This window comes from Aotus nancymaae, unplaced genomic scaffold (assembly GCF_030222135.1).
Source record: "Aotus nancymaae isolate 86718 unplaced genomic scaffold, 86718_ANA_hifiasm-v0.15.2.pri h1tg000020l, whole genome shotgun sequence".
Lineage (NCBI taxonomy): Eukaryota > Metazoa > Chordata > Mammalia > Primates > Aotidae > Aotus > Aotus nancymaae.
In genome coordinates, this window is record NW_026988432.1 from 3,559,096 (window position 1) to 3,584,930 (window position 25,835).

At 38.1% G+C, this 25,835-nt stretch overlaps 1 protein-coding gene across 1 annotated transcript in view; it reads right to left on the reverse strand.

Moving 5' to 3' along the window:
• Window positions 1-25,835, reverse strand: part of ZNF407 (zinc finger protein 407) — a 459,175-nt gene that overhangs the window by 139,548 nt on the left and 293,792 nt on the right. The window contains exon 8 of the mRNA XM_012465418.3: window positions 7,693-7,871. Within this exon, the coding sequence (XP_012320841.2) occupies window positions 7,693-7,871 (179 nt within the window). The remainder of the gene's footprint in view (window positions 1-7,692; window positions 7,872-25,835) is intronic.

Here is a 25,835-nt window from a genome sequence, read left to right on the forward strand (position 1 = left end):
AAATATCAATAACAAAATCCAGTACCTTTCTTAAAAGAATGATAATTTTATACTTTTCAAGCTCTTTCATATGGATTGTCTAATTTGTACCTCACGTTCAAAAGAAAAGCTAAACAATGTTATTCTTTTTGCAGTTGAGAAAACAGACACAAAATGCTAGAGTGACTCGCTCAAAGTTACACATCTCAATGGTGATAAAGTTCATCCTGAGACCTAGTTCATTTGACTCCACCCATCCATCTGTCTGTGTGAAGGCTCTCAACTAGGCAGGAAAGGCACAACTGTGAAAACATTTACCTAAAATTATTATACCATTTCATTCTACTTCCTAATATATGTGTTTAGATGCTTTGAAATCTTTTTGTTGCTTGTTTTTTGTTTTGTTTTGTTTTGTTTTGTTTTTGAGATGGAATCTCACACTGCTGCTGGAGCTGGAGTGCAATGGCATAATCTTGGCTCACTACAACCTCTGCCTCTCCAGTTCGAGCGATTCTCCTGCCTTAGCCTCCCAAGTAGCTGGGATTACAAGTGCCTGCCACCACGGCCGGCTAATTTTTTGTATTTTTAGTAGAGACAGGGTTTCACTCTGTTGGCCAGGCTGGTCTTGACCTCCTGACTTCGTGATCCACCCGCCTCAGCCTCCCAAAGTGCTAGGATTACAGGCATGAGCCACCGCACCCAGCCTATTTGAAATCTTAAAACTCCAAATTTTTAAGGTTTCCACTGTAAAAATTTCATTAACCTGCTGACCAATTATTTTAAAGCTCCTGTACAGCAGGGTTATGTAACTGTAAGACTCTGAAGACAGCTGCAAATTTTATATAGTCATACTGTAGTTATGCGTCCTCAAGCAACATAACCTCTTGAAGATGGAGTTTTCAAAACCATTAAACTGAGAATAATATGTATCAACAAGACCTGTTTTGAAGATTTAATGGTCTAGAGAAAAGTTTGGCACAAATACTATTTACTATTCTTTGTAATTAAAAAGGTAAAATGTGATAGCACGAAAACAGAGTTCTTCATTACTACTTACTAGCTAATGAAAACATAAGGAAACCATACGTAACTACCATCTGGATCACCCTAGAACAACTAGGATCACCCTCTTGCAGGAGGATTGCAGGAAAGAGCAAATGCCTCTCTAGCGCTGCTCCATGGTATCAGGCAGCTAGAGGAAGGTACACATACTGAAGAATACTGGCATACAGTTATTCTTAAAAGGATTAAGTGTAAAACTGTTTTACTTTATTTCTATTTATTTATTTACCTTGAGACAAGAGTTTCACTCTTGTCACTCAGGCTGGAGTGTTGTGGTGCAATCTCACCTCACTGCAACCTCCACCTCCCAGTTCAAGAGATTCTCCTGCCTCAGCCTCCCAAATAGCTGGGATGACAGGAACCAACCACCACGCCCAGCTAATTTTTTTGGGGGGCGGTTGGGGGATGGAGTCTCACTCTGTTGCCAGGCTGGACTGCAGTGGCACGATCTCGGCTCACTACAACCTCTGCCTCCCGGGTTCAAGCGAATCTCCTGTCTCAGCCTCCTGAGTAGCTGAGACTATAGGCACATGCCACCACACTCAGCTAATTTTTGTATTTTTAGTAGAGACAAGGTTTCACCATGTTGGCCATGATGGTCTCTATCTCCTGACCTCATGGTCTGCCCACCTTGGCCTCCCAAAGTGCTGGGATTACAGGTGTGAGCTACCATGCCTGGCCCAATGTTTGTATTTTTAGTAGAGATGGGGTTTCACCACATTGGCCAGGCTAGTTTCAAAATCCTGATGTCAGGTGATCCACCTGCCTCGGCCAACCAAAGCGCTGGAATTACAGGAGTAAGCCACCATGCCCGACTATAAAACTATTTTAAAATGCATCATTAGAAAGTTTTGAAAAAATTCCTCTTTCAGTATTTAAGGAAAAAGAAGTAGCGATCAGGTCAAAGAGCTGCTTCTTAGTAAACAGTATGTTTACTGATAAATATCCACAAATCCAATTTTCCTGGATACCAATTACATTACTGAAAATGGTAGAATGATGAAAAATACTGTTCTAACCTTATTCACTCATAGATTACAAAGTATGTAAGAGAGTTCTTTCTAAACTTAGGAATTCCAATAGGAACGAGAGTGAGAAAGGGAATGAAGAAAAACATCAGCTACCAAAATACCAAACGTTCTGAGCCGTAATGGACATGGAGGGCACTGCTATGGCAGACAGCGCTGGAGTATCTGGACAGGAGTGTGAAAGGAACAAAGACTTTTAGCAGCAGTTAAGAAAAACAGTAAATTAACCCATGGATGATGTCTGAGGTTAAAGAATCCAATTGCCGAAGTGTTAATTATTTTAGGAAGTCTTTTGTTAGGGGTGAAGTATCAGGAGACTGGAAAACAAGGAATCCAGTCTGAAGGTTAAAAAGAAAGAGAGGAGAGGCTGAAAATTATAGACCTGTAAGTCTAACATCTATATTAGGAAATAAATTTGAGATGATACTTATGGATGAGCTTAATGATACATTTGGAGAAGTACAATTTAATAGGAGTGAGTCAGCATGGATTTACCAAAGGCAATCATGTCAGGAAAAATTTTGTTCCTTTTTAGGTTGAAGTAATAATTGGTTCATGTAAGGAAGAACCAATGAGAAACTGTCAGGATTTTCTGAGAGTTTTGGACCTTTTCAGAAAATGAATTATTGTACAAAATGTCATGACATGTGTCAGAGCATCCAACTAACAAAAGGGGCTGAAAGCAACCGGGTTAAAAATAGAGGCCCAAGAGGAATTTGCGAGAAGACTGCATCCTACAGGGTTCTATGTACTGAACACTAATGCGTCTAATTAATGATGAAGAAATGTTTTATGTAGGAAATTTGAATATATTTCTAAATAAGAGGTAATGGTTAAGACAAAAGACTACGGCTGTTTTATGTTAACTGCAATAGACTAAGTAAATGGGCTTAGAGGCAGAATGTGGAATTTCAGCTGCCTGAGGATAAAGTCATGCATTTGGAAAGAATTAAGGAATCATATAGATATAATTTAAATGAGCAGTTACCATGAGGAAAACAGGGACTTGGGGTTTCGATACCAGTCAGACTTTTCAATTCTCATTCTTGTAACTGGTAAGAGGCAAATGCAGCGAATGCAGTTAAATAATACGTGTTATAAAGAATACAAAATTGATAATCTTCAAGAAGAATAAAGAAACACTAATTTTTGAAGAGATATGATAATTTCATGTGTTATCACTCTGTACAGGTAATAAGCTAATGTACATACTTTTATGACCAAGTCTTAACATACATAAGAACTGATGAAAATAAAATCAATTTAGATGTGATACAAAAGTATGAGGGTAGAAAAATGAAAGAAATTAAGTAAAATACCATATTAATACATATGCTCAATTCTCCCTGAAAAGAGAACACCTTGTAATCATTGCCTTTAGAAAAGACATCAACACTTACTACATTTAAGGTCTCAGCTTCTCAGAAAGAAATAAGAAATAACTAAATCAACTTCATAGCTTTGATGCACTGCTCATGGGCTCAGAAAGTGACCACACTACCTGCGGGTCTTCCAGCGAGCATTTCTTCATGAGCAATGAGCACTATTTCAACAGCACACCAGCTCCTTGAGCCATTAAGGCATAACTGTAAGTCTGCTGCTTGGAACTGATGAGAAAAACATCTCTTTCTTCTTAGGCACAGTCAGAGAAGGCTGAGCAACCTCTCCTCAGCCCTCCACCTCTGGCTTCCCTAGCTTCACTCCCTTTCTCTGGGGTTATGTTTAAAGCATTCTGAGCTATCCCTGCTGAGGTGAACTGTGTGTGGGGTCAGATTGAAGGCCACTGGTGTTGCAAACACAGACATGTATTTAATTATTTGTCCAAATGTAGTGAATGAGTATCAAGCTTATTTATGGATGGGAGACATGAAAGAAATCTAATGTTAAAACTGAAGAGATCAAATCAAGCTAATATTTGAGAGGAAATAGATTTTACTAAATAGAAGAAAAATTGTACAATGACAGAAATTTATTTTTAGTTTGATGTCAATTTTGTGAAGATTAATGTGACTATAAAATCTCATCATATTAGATCTAGATTGGGCCTAAATGAACCTCTTCAGAAATCTGGATGTGGAGAAAGATGTTTTCTAAAAAGTATATACAGAAAAGAATACAACTGATAGAAGAGAGTTTGATGAACTTCTCAAGTTGAACACAACTATGTCTCAATACTGGGATTAAGAAGCGGGATCTTATTAGCACCACTGTACCTCATTCGGTGACTGGTGCCCACAAGGGAAAATAAGCTCTGACTTCTAACATCATAGTTTTATCTGTTTTTATATTTAATATAAATGCAGTCATATAAAATGTACTCCTTGGTGACCGGCTTTGATCATCCAATGACAGGACTGTGAGACTTATTTCATATTGTTGCTTGTACTTGTAGTTCATTCATTCTCACTGATGTAGAGTATTCTATTATGTAAATATACAACCTTTGTACATTCTGCTTGAGGGACATTAGGGTAGTTTGGGGTTTTGACTATGATGAACACACCAATAATTACATTAAGTACAAATAGTGAAGTAAAAGATTAGTTCATGTAAAATACTAAATACTGCTCCAGCAGATAAACAAAATGCAACTATAAGCTGATTATAAGGAATCTGGTGTAGGTATATGAATTTGAAATGAAGAATTATGGCAAGAGATATTGCTACTAAGAAATATTTCATAATTATGAGTGTATGTGTATCTAAAACAGCCCTAAGCTCTAAGTACCTAGTGATATATATTCAAAATATGTAAAGCCAAAAATAACAGAATTTTAAAAGACAAATCCACAATTATAGTAGGAAACTTTAACATACTCCTCTTAACAGCTGACAGAACCGGCATTTTAAAAAGTACTAAGAATACAGACAATCTGAACAACACAGTGAACAAACTAAACACTGTAACTGACATACAGGGAACACAGCCTATGCACCAAACGCCATTGGTGCCAAGTATTCTTTTCTAACGTGTCTCACAAATTTACCAAAACTCACCATTTGCTGGGCATAAGAACGTCTACACACATTTTAACTCAGATTACGTTCTGTATAAACAGTAAATTTAAGCTAGAAATAGATTTGTATTACTATTTCAATAGTTTAAAAAAAATAACTAGAAAGTCTCAAACTACCTGGAAGTGGAATATTACATTTACAAATAATCCACAGTTAAAAAAGTAAAGAAACCACTTTCGTCTTGTGCTTCTCATCTGACTAAACTAAGATTAGAACTCACATATAGTCTTTCATGCTCTGGAATATGAAATAGAAAAAGATACAAAAATCATTTTACTGGTTGCCAAAAAGGATTGAGAAAAAAATACAATGAATCATCAACTTCTGCTAGAGAGGGGGGGAAAAAACAACTGAGCAACCATTTATGCTAAAGATGGTCACGTCAAACAGTTTACACATTCTGTGTGGTAGGCATCACTATCCCCATCTTAGGAGGAAAACTGAGACCCACTGAGTTAGAATGCAGTTTTCAGAGCCAGATGCCAAGAGAATGATAAAGCTTAAGTTGGAGTCCATCCTCCCCTGACGGTCATGCCTACAGAAGCACAACAAGGACAAGGGATCGTTCATTCAAACTCCTAGACTTGCCGATAAGGAATCTGAAGCTCAGAGGTGTCCAGCGATACCCACCTTTACATAAAGACTTGAATCAGGGTCTCCATGGAACTCTAGTTTCATGTTATTTGCATGAATTACATCACTTACACTGCAGTTATATACAATGTAGAGATACCAAGGTATAGCACCTTTGCACACAAACCTCTTTCTACAGAAGGGTTTTCAAATAAAAAATAAAATACCTTACTTTAATATATGAATTCCCAAATATTATCTCAACCAAAATATATGTTATCTCAACCTAATCACAGTATTTATGGTCTTTTTTTTTAAGTAATGCTTTTATTTTTCTCTTAGTTACTCACTGCACTTTAGGGAACAAATCGTTTTTCATGTGTAACTGGAATATGTCAGTCTTGCACCTGGAAAGGAGGCAGAGCAAGCCCACCTTAGGGGGGACACTTTGCTGATGCCCACCATGGATTTAGACCCTGTGCCCTGGCCATTGCTAGGAGCGGCGTTTTCACAGATGGTGTTTTTGGTACCTGTAAGGTTATGGGTCCATATTTACAAAGAACCCATAGGCACTTATGGCCAAAGATATTTCAACTTGACTTTATCTGTTTTTATGAACTAAAGCTGATAAATCGTCTAGTTCCAAAACCAAAGTGACAACCTCACCAAAAGGGAACGAGCAGAGACCTCTGTTTTTGTTTGTTTGCCAAATACAGCCCTGGATAGCAGAAAAATTACTAAATCGCACACTCGACATTACTTTAAAAAGTCAATCATACGAACATCAATTGAGAAATACGAAAGAACAGTAATAAGCTTCTATCTACATATTGTCAAATGTTTTAAGAAAACTAGTCTAACAAATTACTCAAGTTCAATTTCTTTTAACGCAGATATTTTGTGAGCAAACACAGCTTAAGCATTTTGAAGACGGAGCCTCACGTTTCTGGTGTGATTTATACCACGATCCCCACCATCCCCACCACTGCTAACCACAGATAGGCATAAAATGTTCGAACAGCTTCATAGCCTTTATCTTTTTAAATTTTCACAGAGACCCTATTAAATAGGTACTATGACGCAGATTTACATATGGGAAACCTGAGGCTTGGTGAGGTCAGCCTGCCTGAGTTCATACGGCCAATCACGGAGAAGTAAGGTTTAAAAGTAGTAGCTCTAATAGGTCCCAAAACATCTGCTTAAAGCATACCCATCATCAACGGGCCTTAATCCAACTCAGTGCTGCTTGGGCTAAATCTTGGAACGCTTCTGTAAATTTACTTCAGGGTAAGTACCTCCTCAAATAGGTCCTCTTACCCATAATCCATCATTCTGCGGCTCTGCACAGTGAGAATTCAGCACTCAACAAATACTTGCTAATTAAACAAAATGTCAGGCTGGAGAAACGGATCTGCTTTACTCTGCAGTTGCAGCCACATTGCTGACACCTTCCAGAGCACCTGGCTTGCCATCCAAGAGGCAAGAATTCTCTTAGCGGCCACTGCCATCACCAGCTCTTCCCCAAACACAGGGCCAGCTCCCTCCCAATTTCTGGGAAACATGCAGCACCCTGACCACCCAGGATGCTTGACTCTCTCCAGGGTCGTAGGTCACCTTCTATCTAAGCATTCACTGGAAGATGATGGTGTAAAGAAATAGGGCATAACATTTCAAATCACAAGCATTTTTTGAGAAAAATATTTTAGCAATTAGTCAAAATATGAAGATTTCACAACTACTCTCATTTCAGGTCAACTATGCTTTAAATATTTACTCTTATTAACTTTATAGTCGTAGGATGATAACTTTGTCAGATTTGCTTTTTTGATAAAATACAGTTGAAAAGTCCTGTTTTCATAGATGAGTGGGATAAAACTGGAATATACTTTTTATAAGTCTTGAAACAGATACTATCACATACTCTAGTCCCTTTCAATAAATCATGGTAATATACAAATAGCATCTTAACTGTTACGATTACACGAAATCCTGGTAAAAACGAACAAGTACTTTAACAGTTTCTGTCCCTTACCAGCATGCAGGTAAGCGAGGTCCGGGTTTTCAATATCAGGATGCTGTTCCTTCAGATGGTTCCGGAACTCCACAGGGACATTGGTCCCGTAGTCACACTTGGGACAGTTGTACATCTTGACTCCTTCATGTTTGCCAGTATGCAGAATGTGTTTGCGGATATTTTCAGCACAGTTTGACCTACCAAGTAAGACAGAAAAGTAAATCTAACTCAGGTCAAACCAATAACCTTATATTACAAATAATGACATTAGATAACACTGTCTCTATGTGTTCAGTACTATTTTGAGTGCTGTACTCATATAATAATTAGCTTAGGTAATATATCAGCCCTATCAGGCTGGTAGCTTTTACAACCCTGGTATGAAGTTTTAAGTTGTTTTGTTGCCTTCATTTCTATGAAGAACCAGAAATACCAAATCCCAAGTACTATTATTTCAATATCAAATTATTCTGGTACCACTTGAGGGCAGTGAAGGTGTCTGCTGATCCCTGAGAACACACCTATAGCCACTGAGGAGCGGTACAAAAATCAAAGTGCTTCACCTCCACTAAATTTAGAGCATCTGGGGAACAGAGACACTTGGCTCTTAAGTTCTGTCAAGCAAGGTGCTTTTAAGTAAACGCTAAATAGTTTGAAGATGGAATTGGAGCTAGAAACGGTTCCCAGGCTCAACTCCAATATTTGGACAACATGTTAATCCCATGGAGCTTTCTGTGATGATCCAGGCTCTTAAGAGTGATGAGATGAAAAATACAATGGAGAGCCCATATATTCCATGCCACGTTGCCTCTGAAATCAGAAGTGGGCTCCTTTCCCAGTGTTTTCCAGCAGAATCAGAAAGGCAAGGCCTGAAATACTCAGCAAACTGGGAATGGGGTGCTGCTTCCAGAGGCAAACTGTTGTGCGTGCCCTTTCACAGCCGCCAGTTCCTCTGCCAGAGACTGCACGTCTAGACCCTTTCCGAATACACAGGCAGAGCCGTTCTCCTTTTGTCTTTGTCATTTTTAGAACAGTAATAAAAAGAGCTCTATACAAATTCTAGCAGGTGTTGAGGGGTTATCTAGAAAGAAAGAAAAAAAGAAACAAGCTGGCCTCAGATTTCCTACAGACCAAAATTAAATGCCAGAAGAAAATACAGCAATGTTTATCACCATTTCCCAAAGGTATTGCTGAAGAACAAAATCCTACAAGATGTTCTTAGAAGAAAGATTTCCATGATCAAATGAGAGCAGGAAATAGTAGTTAGCCAACACACCTCACAGTGCACCTCAGGATGTTAAAGACTAGGAGGAAACTTTACGTTTGTCTACATTGCCTGAATGCTTCTAATTAGAATTGCTTTTGTGTATAATATTCAATTACACAATGTTTATTTTTCAGGAAATATACCTTGGGAAATATTGGTCAAGGAGGTGAAAATGACTGTTACCTCTCACACACAAAGGCACCGATGACGTTGGAGATTCAAAGGCTCAGTAAACGCGGTATCTATCCGCTCCTGACAAGAGGAGTACGGGGAAGTATCGTCCAAGCGAGGCAGGATTAATGCAAATGGCACGAGGAATGGTATTCCCCAGACAGAGGGTACAGGGATGTCCTCTCCTACTGGCTCTGGACAAAGCTAAAACACAGGCGTGTTCCTCATGAGTGGGGATCTCATATTCTGGGAGCAGTCTCGTATCTGGATCCAGATAATCCTTTGGAAAAGTTCCTACTACTGCCCTCCCATCTCCAGGCAGGGCTTGTCATCAAATGCACATGCACAACTAAATCTAGTCAATATAATTAAATTGAACAAATCAAATCCCTCTATGCCTAGGAAAAAGACTAGAGATACATCAAAATATTAATGTGGCTATACTGCAATGCCCACCTATTCTTATTTTTCAAATACAAAGTTTTATATGTTAAAAATATATTTTTTAAATTAAAATAACAGTAACACCTTTTTGAAAAATAAAAAAAAAAGAGATGAATTAGAATAACAGATATTTTCCCAGTTATTTTCAACCTGCTTTGGGTAAAGGCTCTATCTGGGTGTTAAATTTCCCTGAGATCTTAGACTAAATACATGCAAGATAGTGAATGTATGCACACAAGCTTATTTCTTTCATGTCACTACTGAATTGTCAAACTTGCTTTACATATAAATTCCCTATTGTGAACTAACAATCACTGTAAGAGGGAAAAATGAGTAAGCACCTAAGCATGCCAGGTACCTCCACTGACCTGGCAACTTCGAAGCCAAGCATGACCCTCCGAGGTAGAGATCGCTACGCAATTCACAGAGAAGGTGGTAAATATCACAGTGATAACCTGGCAACAAAGGCTGCATGGCTGGTGAGTGGTTAAGGCAGAATCCTAACCTAGGTTTTCTGTTTTTGAGGCCAGAATGTTGGTATGTTTTCAAGTATACCACAGCCAGCTTTCCCTTTAATATCTACGTATAAGAGATACCAGCACATTCTAAGCAAAGGGTAGGACTGTAGAGTCTTTTAAATGTATAATCATCCTTAGAGTAACAGCTTTGGGTGTCAGAAATAACACAGGAAAACATCTGAAGGTGACTGACACAACTGTCCACTTTTAGGACAGTTAAAAGCAACAATTGTTTTTTTTTAAATTCTTCAGGCTGGGTAAACTGTTCCAAATTACTACCTTAATTCTTCAGACCTCCGATTTGTTTTCTACAGCGTTACGGACACCTCCTAAATTCACCATTGTTTACTGACACTGGGGAGAGAAAACAAAAAGCTCCGACTGTACTTAACGAGGACTGTTCATCAGGAATGGAGATCCGTTGGTACTGCCAATAGTAGTTCCTTATGTAAAGTGCTAGGCATGAAGCATCATCAAAGACAATCACCAATCATGTGAAGAAATTAAAATTGCCAAAACAAATACATTTCAATGTATGATGCATATTTAAATGGGAAACAATATAAGCAATGAATCCTAACATTCAGGGAAGGAAGGAAGAAATGACTTTGAAAATAGAATATTTTGTTTTCAAGAAGGCTGTATTTAGGGCAAAAATAAGCCAATATCTCTCGGTAACTAAACAGCATGTAGAATCTAACAGCTGGGAACTATTACTGACATAGGTAAGATGCAGATGGGGACAAAGGGAGGGGAGAGAGAATTTAAAAAGGTGGGAAGCTTCCTTTATTTGAAACTATAAAATAAATCAAGAAAGATGTGGTTTGGAACTTGAGATTTTAAAAGGCATTAAGGACCATTCCACACACATATTCTTATACGGATATGTGCATACGTCTGTGTACAGGATGTGTATATACACATTTTTTTAATGTTCTATTACATAATACATGTATGTATATATATTTGTAATTGTATGTTTTAAACATACACATACCAGAAGCATAAACACAAGCAGGTAAGAAGGAAATGGGATGCATTTTGAGAAATGGAGAGTGAGTGTTAATGTGTACAGGGTCTTTTTGGGTAATAAAAATCTACGATTGCTTATGGCAATGGTTGCACAATTCTGGTAATATATTAAAAACCAAGGAAGGTAGCAATTTCAATGGGTCACTTGTGAAATATATGATCTATCTCTCCACTAAAACTAACAAATAAAAAAGAACTCTCGTGCCATTGTCACCCTTCTTCTTGCCACTTTGGGAGCTCAACTCTCAAAGTTACCAAGACGGAGAAGAGGTTCTCAGCATCTGTGGGCCTTTACCTCAGTGAGCAATACATTTTTAAGTCATGCCACTACTGCTAACTATCACATGCTACTAATCTCCTTCCTCAAACCAGTGCTGCACAAAACCTCACCATATCAGCACACACACACACACACCCGATTTGAGCCCTCCTTACTAATCACTGCACAGCAGATATCTTAGGTGAATAAGAGAAAGTAAACTAAGGACACCTGGCCCGTTCCTGAGCCAGGGCAACTCCTCCTGGCCTCACACTGCTCCTTTGGAAATATCCCTAGACCTTATTTTATCTCTGAATTTCCCTCTTCTGCCACCCAGGACTTCCTATCACAAGCCAAGAAGCATATTCTTGTCATCATCTATATGTAACTTGGTGTTTCCCTATGGGAGAGTAAAGAAATTTTCTTTTAAGAAAATTTATGAGAAGTAAAATTTCTCAGAAAAATGAAAAGGGTTACATGTATACTTTAAAAAGAAGAATGCTAGGAAGAACTCACGACACAGTTTTCCCATCTGAGATGAACTAGGAAAACAGAGATACTGGTGTACATCTCTGGATGAAGGAGAAAGTGAAACAAGCAATGACTGAGCAGTTTCCCAGGGGATTCACTAAGAACTGTGACCTCCAATCCAGTTTCCAACACTCGGATCTGTCTCATCCCCGTCCTCTTCCTCTTCCTCCTGGCAGCAGATGACCCTGGTGCAATGCAGAAGAAACATCCCTGGGTGTCACGTCAGGCAGCCCAGGTACATTCCCCACATGAGAATTTCAGCACCCAAGAATGGCTCTGTGATCTCAGCAAAGTACCTCAACTCTCAGAGGTCTCTTTTCCTTAACTAAAAAATGAGTTCAGTACATCAAACTACCAAAGGACTGAACGCAATCTATATAGAGAAGGTACGTGCACATAAACGCAACATCTTCACCTACGAATTCTGAGAGTTGTTAAAGGCTATTCCTGGGCTCCAGGTTGTGAGTCCCAGTTCTAAAGGTGGGTGGGAAGTGGCAGAGGGGGAAGGTGAGCCACGCACACTGCACAGCTCCAGCACACTGCGCCAAGTCAGCAGCAACACACACAAAAGCTACGGAACGTGCAGCTTTCGTCCGAAGGCTACGCTCTGCTCCGTCCTTTCTCAACTCCATTCTACAGCTCCAGCTCCAGGTGACAGAACATGCCGCCAGGCTTTCCGCTGAGGAAGAACCTCTCCTGACCCTCACAGGCGGAAGATTTTCCTCACACTCTGAGTGCGGAGCCTGCTGGAAGGGAAGTTAGATTCCCCAGCGCCAAGCCTCATACTCTTCACTGGCATTCCTGCAGGATTCACGTGGACTAGAAACAGTATGCATCGCTTTCATGGAAAAGGCATTCTAAGTGTGCATTTCCAATTAAATTTTGGAATATAACATGTTGAAAGTCTGGAGCAGCTTCAAGGTATAGAGTTTAAAGCACAGGGTGACCAATCAGCAAAAGGGACCAAGATGGGACCTATGCTTTTTAGGGCTTCTTAAAAAACACATAATAAAGGAAATGTCTTATTCTGTTCAAAGGCAATGTATGTTAAAATAATAAGCAGAACACCACAAGTATTTCTAGAACACCATAAAATCATTAGTCAGTACTGCACACTAACTTATGGCCTAAGGACACAAAAACCCTGATTATGTTATGGAACCTAAGGAGAAAGGAGCTTTAAAAACTTGATATTTTGGTTATTAAAATTAAAAGGCACCACTGAAGCTGTTGAACCAACATGCATGCTCGTATTTTAAACATCAGAGCATCCAACAATGGATATGACTCATTTTCCTCCACCACTGCTTCCACCAGCGTCCCAGATGACCAGCTGGGTACAATACCTGACTTCTCAATCGTTTCAAGCTACAGATGTGTCTTGCATTCTTTTCTTACCGGTCCCCTTGGATAAATGCAGGGGTCCCACACGCTGGCAGCTCGCCATTCCGTGGAAGAACACAGCATGGGGCCTCACCCTATCCAGCACCAAAGGGCACCCTGATCGCCGCCACATGCCTCTACTCCCACCCTTACCTTCTTTTCTCCTTTTTAACAGCTGCATAGTATTTCATGTGGATACTGCCTATTCTATCTATCTAATTCTCTACTGATGGACATTTAGGATGTTTCCAACCATCCGCTAGTATAAACAAGGTTCCAGTGAATCACCTTGCAGAATGTTTTCCATTTCTCAGGATGCCTTGACAATCACATGATGACGAGTGCAACTGCTTCAAATGTGAATGGGCATACACATTTGAATTCTGTTAAATTCTGCCATATTGTCCTTCAGAGGAATTACAGCAATTTACACTTCCACTAACCATGTCTGAGAGCCTGTTTCTGTACATGCTTGTCAAGGCAGGGTGCTACCAAATTTTGGGTAAAAAATGGTATCTCATTGGTGTTTTAATTTTTAAGTAGTAACCTGCATTTCTCTTGTAATCAATGAGGTTAAGTATCTTTTCAAATATTGAAAAGCAATGTATATTTTCCTTTTTGTGTACTGTTCATTCACATTTTTGCTCTTTTTTTCCTCGATGGTTGTTGGTCATTCTCTTATAAATTAAGGAGATTGGCTCTTTAAGATAGAAGTTGCAGATATTTTTCTTGAGTTTCATCTTTTTCTTTTGACTTTGCTTACGGTGGGCTGTGAAGGGCAAATGTATATAATTTTGCTCTTTTGTTCTATGGCATCCTTACTTGGAGGCTAGAAAACAACTGATCCGAATTTGGTTCTAGTACTTGCACAGTTGCATCATGTCACATTAAGTACTAGATTTCTTTCAAAATCAACCTACAGTGAGTTAAATGTGGACCCAGACTGCTACTCAGTTCTCTCAATAACATTTGTTAAAGTCAAATTTTCCCCACTAACTTGAAATGCCACCATTGTCAGTATTTCGATTATTTCAAGTGGACTCTGGACTTTCTATTCTATTATGCTTGTCTGTGTATTCACCTTCCAATCCATCACAATGAACCAGGTAGCAAGACATTTTTGCCGGTGGACCTCATCATTCTGCATAGCTCTTTTCCTCCCAGATCATCACAGCTGCCCATCCAAAATCAACAGAGTCACTCACGGGATACTGGTTGTCGGCTGGTATGGCAAAGATCTTGAGTTAACTATAGTACTAGAGAGAACTGGGTCAGTAACAAATTAATATCACTATGACACACCTGGGTAATTTCTATGTATTTATAAATATGTGTTAATAATATTATCTAACTGATAAACCAAACAGCAGAGAGCATGGCACAGATGCTATAAGATAAGTATACAGGAGAGTGACCAGCACTCAGAAATCCTAAAAAAATATTAATTCACATTTTTCCCAGGAAAATCCTCACATCTGCCTCACTGCCCCAATCTGTGTTTTTGAAAAATGAATGATTGTCTTGAAATACTGGCAACAACCAGTCCTGTTGGGACGTCAGGCATGGGAAAGAGACTCCAGGCAACAGAAAGCTCCTGCACCCACCGCCCGAAGAGCTTTCTCATTCCCGCACCCCGCTTTCGTTTATCCCCCGATTTCACTCGTCTACATTTTACATCTACTCCAAAAAGAATTCCCATTTCCTAGGTGATTTTGGGGGAACCACTTGATAGCATGGAGTGATCGCTCACTATTTCAGAATGCATGATTTTTGTGTGCCATGGAAGGCTTCAGAAATGACTTAGTAAGTCTTATAAAGAGTCACAAAAACAACAGTAGTTTAGCTGAAGGTGGGGCTAAAAGAACTGAAAATTGAATTGAGTGTGGTGGCCACGTTGTTTCTTTTGTGGATATGTGCACTCAAACTCCCTTATGCAATATACAAAAAATACTTCTTTAAAAAAAACCACACAACACAGTTGAATTAAGAGACATGTATAAAACTCAATAATAAATAAGGGAGCATTTGCTAAAGAGAGACAAATATCACATATCTGTATGGGTTGGCTTAATGTTAAATATGTTGCTTGCTGCTAAAATAATCTATACAGTTAAGACAATTACAATTAAATTCTAACAAGATTGGTTTGAGAACTTTTTGAGAGTGATGGGTAAATAGCTCTATAAAATAAGTAGGCAATATTTTAATATTAATATAGTAAGAGTTGTTAACAATCATCTATAGGGAGGGCATGAGCTACATCACGAAATGTGACACAGCAGTAACTTTCTACATAGACTTATCTTTATACATGCATACATACATAAACACACATATAACAAGACACATCGGCAGAAAGCATCTGCCACAGATTGAGAAAAGCTACATGTAAAACAATTGTACTAAAAGCAATTAGATGTGTGTGTACATATACACATTCATAATGTACACCACAAAAAGTCAATTATACATAGACGTGTGTATAATTATACATACGCATAACACATACATATTACAATTATACCTAGGAGTATGGACAGCACCAGGTCTATGAGAGCCACACTAGTTAACAGTGACTCTCTGTATCCGGGGAGTCCAGAACACCTGCAGTGTTGTAACTGTGTCACAGGAAAGCTCACCCATTCATTATGTTTAATTTAAAAATAAGGGGGGGAAAAAACTAAGCATACAGCCAAAGACAAGAAAGACTAATGTCAATGAAACACTGGATTTTTAAAATTATTCTACTTAATGAAACTCTAATCATCAAAGTGGGAAACTGAGGGTGGTATTTAGAATGAGAGTGGCAATTCATTCCGGGGGTTAAAATATGGTTTAGGTAATGCAGGTCACTACATAGTAGGTTGAATTCTTCTGTGATAAATTAAAGAGGCTCCACGATAAATTCTGGATAGACAACACATAACTGTTTTAAAAAGAATTATGAAACTAAAAAAAGACTTAATTGAATATAAGTCACATATACTTAAGTAGACTATGAACCTAAAAGTATGGCTTTGAATATAAAATTAACCATAATTTTTCTAAAAGGGTCAAAAAATGGGGGTAGGGTGGGGAACTGGAGGGAGAGTAAACTTGAATCTATAAAATATAAGGAAGTGACCACATATGTAGTATATATGTTTTGTTGATTTGAATATATACATATTGAAGTTAACCTATTATTTTAAAATAATATATTACTTTGGAACTACTGGTTTTACAACTCATGTTTATAAACTATTCAAGCTCTTCATATGCATAAGCGTCTATCATCACTAGAGTCATCTGTGGGATCTTCTAACAGTTTCCTAGAGCACAATATTGTCAGTCCCTCCTTCAGTCTGAGATACAGCACATTCTGACTGCAATAATGATGCTGTCACTAGAAATTCTATCTCCAGCTACATGTGCCCAATCACATAACATTATGACAGTTTTTTCCATTTGTCCTCCAAGAGTACATCATGAACTCCACATCATAACCAATTACTCTACTGCTTTTTACTCCAATTTTTCTAGCTTATTTACAAGAGAAATATATAAATTCCTCTTCTGGAAATACTTTTTTAGAAAGGAAAAACTCTGCCTTTTATTCAAACGTACACTACTAAGTATAATAAAAGCTGAAACCATAAAGTCAAATATAGATAGATTTGACTACATGAATACTATAAAGTACTGCAAGTCAAAAGATCATAAATACAACAAAATGAACGGAAAATACATAAAATGCGTGTATAAAGGTTTATAAAACCCTTTTCCAAAAAGTATTATTTCTGAAGATGCTAACAAATGTTAAGAAAAACAGTAAGCACAAGTGTGGGGAGATCCATGTTGAGGAAATACAAGCAATACAGCAGCCTGCATTTTCCTTTCAGAAACTCACCACGTGTACTTAGCAGAAAATGAAAATTATAAAAACAAAAACACCAAAAACCCACAATGTAAATTGAAACAAAAATTTTTAAAGTTCTATTTAAAGAAATATATTTAGTTTTGCTTAATATTTTGCTTACCCCACTTTCTGACTACAGAACACTTTCGTTTTTGGTTGCTTTATAGTAATACAACATGTACCTCAGGATGCTATCATGAAGACAGGTAAATAATCTTAAAAATGTTCAGATAATACAGTAGGTACTTGTTATTTTTCTTCCTCCCGCTAGTTTTTATATTAAATGCAAATGAGTTAAACTATCTGAGTCATTATCAGTACGTTTCCTATCATATATGAAAAGCAACTTCAGTTGAATAAAAATAGATTCCCAGTTACAGTGTATGTATGAGGGCGTGTGAGATGTATATTGTGAGTGCAAAGTTAATTAGACAGGTATTCAATTACTTTTTTTTGGCCTGTTTATAGTATACTTTTAAAACTCACATCCACAAAAAGAATTACTCTATACAATAGTATACATATTTATGTAAAAGTTCAGTTGAAAGGAGGTTTCTACTATATCTTGTAACATGATTCTAAAATGGATATAGAATAATCCAAAGAAAATCTCTTTATGTAAATTAAACTCAAGAAGTTATCACATTTATTTACCAGCATAATATAATTTATAAATTTTCTAGGCAAAAATAAATCCTAAAAAAAGGACAATCAAACGTTCACAGTAGCAGGGAATATAAGACTCCGTATATGCTGCTTTAGAGCTCACTGTAGGTTGGAAGAATGTGCTCCAATATATAAACTCAGAGCTTGTTTCACAATTTATGTAAGACAGCCTAAGATACATACTCCTTTATAACTTATGTTCTCACTAAAGAACCCATAAGGAAAGAGTCTGATAATTTTAGATTACTGAACATTTGTGCTGCTTAAATTTAAAATTGGTTAAAAGCTACAAGAATAAAGAACCTCAAATTCCTCTGCCTAAAAGGGAGCATGTTATCAACAATGTTTAGCAAATAGATGCATGTCATTTGGAGTGTTGAATCACATACATCACTAGAACAGAACAGACAGCACAAAGATCCACTTATATAAGAAATACAGATGTTATTTCAGATCAATTAGGAAATGATGAGTTATATAATAAATGGTATCCATTCAACTGCTTATTTTATAGGAAAAAATAAGTTACTTATTGTGATACACCATAAAAAATCATTTGGATTAAAAAATTATAACATAAGGAAACCAAATTATAAAAATGATAGAAAAAAATATTTTTATAATCTTAGTTAGAAAGAGCTCTCATAAAGAAAATTTGAAATCCAAATGCTACCAAAATCTGTAGGAAAATATGCCTCATGAAAGTTTTAATACTGCTATATAGCATAATGCATCATAAGTAAGTTAAAAGGCAGAGGAAACAAAAGGAGTAAAACTACACAACATATGTAAAAACTGATGATTAATAAGGATTCCAAAATGGGTTCCATTGATTAATTTTTAATAAAAATCTCAGAAACTAAAAAATATAAATAAGCCATTCATAACTGGAGAAATACAGATAGTTATGTAATCATTACACAGTGATCAATGTCTCTAAAGACCAAGGAAATGCAAATTAAAACTTACAGTGAGAGATTGGCAAAATTTAACAAGTTCGATCATATTAAATAATGGTAAGGGAAAATGGTATACCTGTGGTAACAGTGTAAGTTAGCAAAAGCTTTTGAAAAACATTTGATAGTAACCTTCAAGTTTAAAATATACACACACCCTTGAAAGTTCAGAAGCTCAATTTCTAGATGATCCACAAGTCATTAAATCAATTTTAGAACAGCTAAACACTAGGCAAAATTTGAAAACTAAATGTCCATGAATAGAGAAATGGGTTATAAATTTAGTGTATCCATACTAGGAAATTCTGTACCACTGAGAGCTAACAGTTAGCTTCTCCTGCAGAGCTCCATGGAAGTCAACCACATCCTGGCCGAGTGGTGGGACAGCATGCCTGATCAGGGGAAAGGGAAGCTATTTCCCCAATCATGAACGGTTACTGATGTCAGAACAAGGCAAGAGATCTGGCAAGCCAGGTCACAGGACTGCTCAACCACACCTGTAAACACACCCTCAGAGGCATGGAGGAGCTGGGCCTTCTCCAGTTTTAACACTTAAAAGTCCCACAGCCTAAGAGTCAGACACTTCCCTAGAGTCTGATGTCTGGCACCACAAAATCCTTGCCTGTTGCTCCAGAGTGCAGCAAGTTATTGAGATAGGCTAAGGAGAGGAGCAACAGCTGCTGCACCTGCCTCTGAGTTTCTCTCAGTAAATCCTGTGGAAGAGGGCCTGGTGTGTGTACTAGCTGAGCATTCACTCTTATTTGTTGCACATATGCCATTAAATAGAATAAGGTAGATCTTATGAACGTGGAAAGACTTCTAGGATATATTATTAAGTTAAAAAAAAATGAAATCCCAGATACATGTAGGTATGGGTCCTTTCAGCTTTTCAAAAATATACACATATATACATATAGTATGTGTGTGCATATACACATGTATGTACATATAAAATATATATGTATATAAATTGGAATATACATATACACATACAGTGTGTGTGCACATATGGGCCGATGTTTATGAAATATATACACAAACATGTACATATAAAATGTATACATGGAAAATACATTTATATATAGAGAGATACAAATGTATTAATGTGTATTCAAAGGAAGCCTAGTAAACTACTGGTGATAATTATTTTTATTGAAGGATTTCTAAGTCCAAAGAAACTTTTATGTTTTGCTTAGTGTTTTTGGATCATTTTGGCTACTCATGAAAATATCTTTGTTATAGATATAAAGCAAATATGACCAAACATCTACTTGAAAACACCCGGATAGTACAGCATTGCCTGGAATGTAAGCCTGACAAACCACAGCACAGCAGCACAGCTGACAGCTGGGGCAGAGGCAGATGTGCTTATGTGCCGGGATCCTTGGGTTTACACAGGGAGGAGTCAATCTGATGAATCAAGCAAAAGGTTTAAAGGAGGAAGCTCAAGATGTAATCTCTAGGAAGCCAGGAGGAATACTGTAATAAAAACAGAAAAGACAAGAGGGTGTGGTGGGGAATGGAGCTAACTACCTTTTACAAACACCAGATGCAGCTTCTACACCAAGAAACTGTCTTCAGGACATCTCCAGGCCACAAGACAGGAAGGACTACAATGGGTACTGCAGGAAAACGAGAGAAGTGCTGGGAACGCAGGTACGGTGGTGAGGCTCTGACTCCAAACAGTACAATAATGTACAAAACCGGTAAGTGTTCTGAGAGTTTAAGTAAAGCAGATATTTAAAAATAACGGCGCCATATTACACTATTACACTACATGCAGAATTACCCAAAGGCTCTTTTTTTATTCAGATAAAGACAGTTTATAGAAATCTGAGGTAATCACAAAGTACAATCCTTTGGACATTTCCGGCAAAAGAAATTTTTTTTTTTTTGCACTTTAGGTTCTGGGGTACATGTGCAGAACATGCAGGATTGTTGCATAGATACATACATGGCAATGTGGTTTGCTGCCTCCAATCCCCCCATCACCAATATCTGGCATTTTGGCAAGAGGAAATTTTAATTGGAGAGTTTCTGGATCACCTTGCTCTAAATATTATGAATTTTATTTTCCTTTGTTATAACTGGTAGCTATTTATTATATGGCATAATTTCCATTAGATTACTCATTACTTCTTGCTTTTCATAAATCTCAATCCCTTGAAACTAGTTCTTAGGAAAAATTGATGCACATTAAATCTTTTCTCTCCACTTCTCAGTTATATTTCTGTCCATATTTATTATGTGATATAAGGTGATTCTAAAACAGAGCAGAGCCTCCTAAGAAAAAGAAACTTGTAAGTTAGCACAGAGGTGGATGAACATGATGCATTCTTGGTCCCATCCAGCACCCTTGAGAGGACAGAGCTCCCCTGGTTCCAAGTCACACGGCTGTCAGGTGTCCACATGCACTCTCTACGTGCGCAGCCAGCAGGCTCTCGTGTGCCTATGAGAGGCTCCTGAACAGCCGCCGCTGCGCTGGCCTATCTGTGACCACAGGAAACCTGTGCACATCCAACTGTTCTAAATGTCCCGGGAGCAAGGCCAGTCTTTCAGACCCACTCATAGGCACTTCAGAAGACAAGTAATTTATGCCTGATTACTGCTTCAGTTTATATGGAAAGCAGATAAGTTACAAGATAAATCTACCTTCTTATGTATTGACCTTTTTACTTTCAAAATGAATTTTTAAAACATATTTAGTAGATACTACATTAAAAAAAAACCTAAATACTAATCATTGCGGTTATGCCCTCAAAGAGGATACGACTTGACATGGGAAATGAGTTATGCACATTAAGAGCACTAATAAAAAGTGTGCTGTGCTGCACAGAAGACAACTTGAACATTTTGAAAAGGTTGAAAATTCACCATGTCTACCTAGAGGACTGCTGCCTCCGCCCTTCAGTGACTCTTCAACTGCTAATGGCCTAAAATTGTCTTGCTTTCCACACTATTCCAAATGTTTTTCTAACTTCTACTGATTTCAAATTAGGTTAATGGCAAACTTACACATTGATATGCCACTGCTTTGGATATATTTATCATGCATGATTTGTACCCACAGTTACACTTGCTCCTTCTTCAGGAGCATGCATAGCTCCCCATTCTTTGTCCACTTTTCATGTTTCCCACATTCACTTCCACTTAAATTACGACTCTATTCAAACCTCCAATCATGGCATCTACAACCAGTGAGAAGCAGCACTGACTTTCACATCTTCCTTTCTACCCTCCACTCCATAGAAATACAATGAAAATCACAAGGAAGAAACGGTGGGAGGTGACACTGAACTTTTTCACTCAGAAACCCAAATGAGTTCCTCAGAATTTAGTGTTTCAGGAATAGTCCCACTCACTTGAGTTTGTGCAGTGATTCAAACACGAGGCTGAGCTGGACTGTCACCCACATCTCAGGAAGCAGAGCAGGGCTTCCAGCTAGGGCAAGCCCTGGAGAACCTGGATTTCTCCCCAGTTCTTTCTCTTTAGGCCCAAAGAGAAAAAATACATGTCATAACTTCTTATCATCATATCCTGATGCTTTGCTGGTATACAGAAGGAGAAGAGAAAGTAACTGAGTCAGAAACGCGGAGCAACTGGAAGATTTTCCCGATACACTCACCATGCTAAACACTCATAGAAGTGAAACAAAACTTTGGAAGTTTAATCAATTGCTATATGCCTTACAATGGGTGCAGATGAGGAACGAATACGCTGAAGGCTCTGAGCTAAAAACATGCAGCAGACTTTAGTGGCTGCCTCCCTTCTATGAAATAGAAAGAATCCAGCAGGATACTCCTAGGGCTTTGGGGACAGGGCCTTTGTGGCCACAAAAGTCTGGCATGTTTCAGTAAGCAACACTAGAGCTGTGTCCTGACTAAAGGAATTCTCCGAGTCTTTAATATGCTGATTACTGAGTGCGAAGACGGTGGGCAGGGGATACAATACGGAGAGTGTCTCCCAAACATATGTGACTACCAAAACACTTTTTCAAAGTTGATACTCTGAGCATCAAGCAGTATTTTCAATCTATTCAATATTGCTTGATGAATCTGAAAACAAAAATGAGGAATTAGCCTTAGATATTGGATCACTTCCTTTCAGTAATCTCCTGCCTGGATGGCAGAGTAGAAATTTCTCAGTATCTCGCCACTCTGAAATAAATATAGACCCCTCCTACCCCTGAACTCTTCATCGCTATGTATTTATTTCCCCACAGGAAAGGTTTCCGTTAACTCGCTAGGTGTAGCAAAGTGACATGTTGCACAACCAGGAAAGGCAGATGGATGAAAACCTTCTTAGGAAAAAAAAACCTGTCTTTAATGAAATACGACAGAAAAATGAAGCCTAACCAACCCCCAAAAATCCAAGCCAGCATTTTTTTAGAGCGGTTAAGTAGAGTAAAAATGGTAGACAGAAATATATTCCCAAAAACGACATGAACTCTACAAAATAATACATATAACTGTGGCTTGAAATGAGTTATCTACAAAAAATATTACTTTAACAATTCAAGCAATTTAAATATCACATATATTTGTGTGCATATATGAATCTTTACTGTTTTTATAGTTGAAAGTTTTTCAAATTTAAGATGATGTAAGTAAAATTTTTACTGAAGCAGCAGTATGTTTCACAATATTTCTGATAGTTTAAGCCAGAACCTGGCTTTACTTGGGACAATCTAATGGCTTCTAAGGGAAGACTAGACTTAAAACGACAACTTTTGGCATTCACGTACAGAAGTGCGGTTTAGAGGGCAGCCTGGCGGGCCAGATCACGTGTCACCACATGCTCTTAGACTCACCTAGGCTACTGGGGTGGGGCAAGGGCTGCCATAAAATTTAAATATTATGTAAGCTTCTGAGAGATTCCATCCTCCACACCTGGCATGCTGAAGGCACTGGTGGGTGACCCACGCCATGAAGAGGTAGAGGGAGGAGGTCCAACATACGAGAAGAGAGCTCATTTTCTGGGGCCTCTATCAGTCCAATATTTATACTCCACTGCGGCAGGCAAGAATGAACCTACTTATCTTTGAAATGTCTTTTGAGAAAGTGTTTCCTAGCTTTAACTCTGTGCCTTAAGAAGCTCCCTAAGTCGACACTTGCTAAGTATTAGACTAAAAATGCATACTTTAATAATTTTATTGAGTCATACAAAGAGGATGTAAACCTTTTATAATTCAAAAGTTCTGTGATCACCTTTGAAGAAAAAGTAATAAAGAAGAGTCACTGATGATGAGGGACCATTGAATTTAATAATCTATGTTCATTTTTACAAAAATGCTCCATGTAATCCATTTAAAAATAATAACTGGTTCATTTCAGTCCCTGCACACAATGCTTCCCTTTGTCCCTTGTAAGTCTCTCAAACGTCTTATTTTAAAGGAATATATAGTACTCCCGGAAGACATTTTCCCATTTCTATTCTCTTCGACTCCTGCGAGCCCTTGTTCTGTGTGATAAGGCAATCTCCTCCGGGATCTGAGCTGTGTAGTTTCGCACCACGAGTGACAAGGACTCGACTTGAATAACTGCTGTGCGCAGGTTGTAATTATGTCAGCTGGAGTGTTGAACAAGGGGACTGATTAATGTGAGCCCCAGCCCAGGCGCAGTCCCTATCAAAACCTCCGCGCAGGCCAGCAGTGGGGACGGGTTAAAGCGGAAAGACAAAACATGCTGTATCGTCCATGATAGATGAATTGCTCCAACAGTCTTCAGGCAGATGTTCCAGGACAGTATAATATACAATTACTCTGCCTTATCACCTTCCCAGGGACAATAAAGCTTCCTCCTTCTATAGCTCATGTGAGTGAAGGCAAAATTAGTTTTACTTTTACAACACTGACTCACTTATCATGTTGCCTTGATTGTGCTTTTACAGCTAAGGAAAACATATATTCCACTTTTAAACTGAAAAAAAAAAAACCTTAAAAATAAAACTGAAACCTCGTGTTGACTCTTTTTTACATGAGAACATACAGTGCTTTAAAAGACTGGTTTGTTAAAAAGAGATGCAAGGAAGGTAATAACATGTGTGTGTGCATGTGTAGTTAAAGACAAGTACATACACACAACTCAAGAAGCAAGAGCTGGATTGTGTAATCATTACATCCATAACACCAGTTTTCAAAGGCCACACAGAAATCACTAATTGGAAGGAACATGTAGTTAAAAATATATATATGCTGACATTGTCCATGTATTTCTCAGGCATGGGCACACGGATCCTTGGGCTTGGGAGGATGGTTCCAGATGACACGCTTACTCATGGCAGCCACTCCCACTCTGAGTCTTTTGGGTCTCTTTTCCTTAGAAATGCTGTGTTAGCCTAGTACAGGGAGGCTTCCTCGTAATGTAACAAAACATTGTCACCGATGCTAGAAGTGACCTACTTTAGGAGCACCGTGGTGATTATTTCTACCATCTTTATTTGTACTTGCAAAAATGATGCCAAAAATTTGAGAGATGTACAGAACGATCTCAATTTGCAAAGGGAAATATATCATTATTTTTAAGGTTGAGAAACAAGCTACAGTCAAAAGAGGAGATGCAGCCATGATAATCTTGTGGTAATCATAATTTACAATGAAACGAAGCAGCAAAAATTCCAATAGAATCAAAGGAAACCCATACAAAACGCTAGTGAATGCAAAAATAGCATCCATCAACCTGTGGGGACAGATATATGACTTATTTCCACTTTTTAGTGGTTTACTACAACTGACACCAACACTCAGCAGTTATAATGCACCCTAAGTCATGGAAACAAATCACGTTCCCTATCTTGGCCTACAGGGTGATATGTCTGCCTTCCCTGTTCACATTATACACACACTAACTTCACCACCAGGATCCTTATTATCACATTCCTCTTGTAGAACACACTGCAGGAGAATTACATATTTCTAGAACAAATGGCAATTTGAAGAAGGCAGAGAACAATTTAAAACAGTCTTCAACAGAAATTTTAGCATATAAGAACACAGAAACTATATATTTAAGTTCATGCTTGGTAAAAATGTAACATG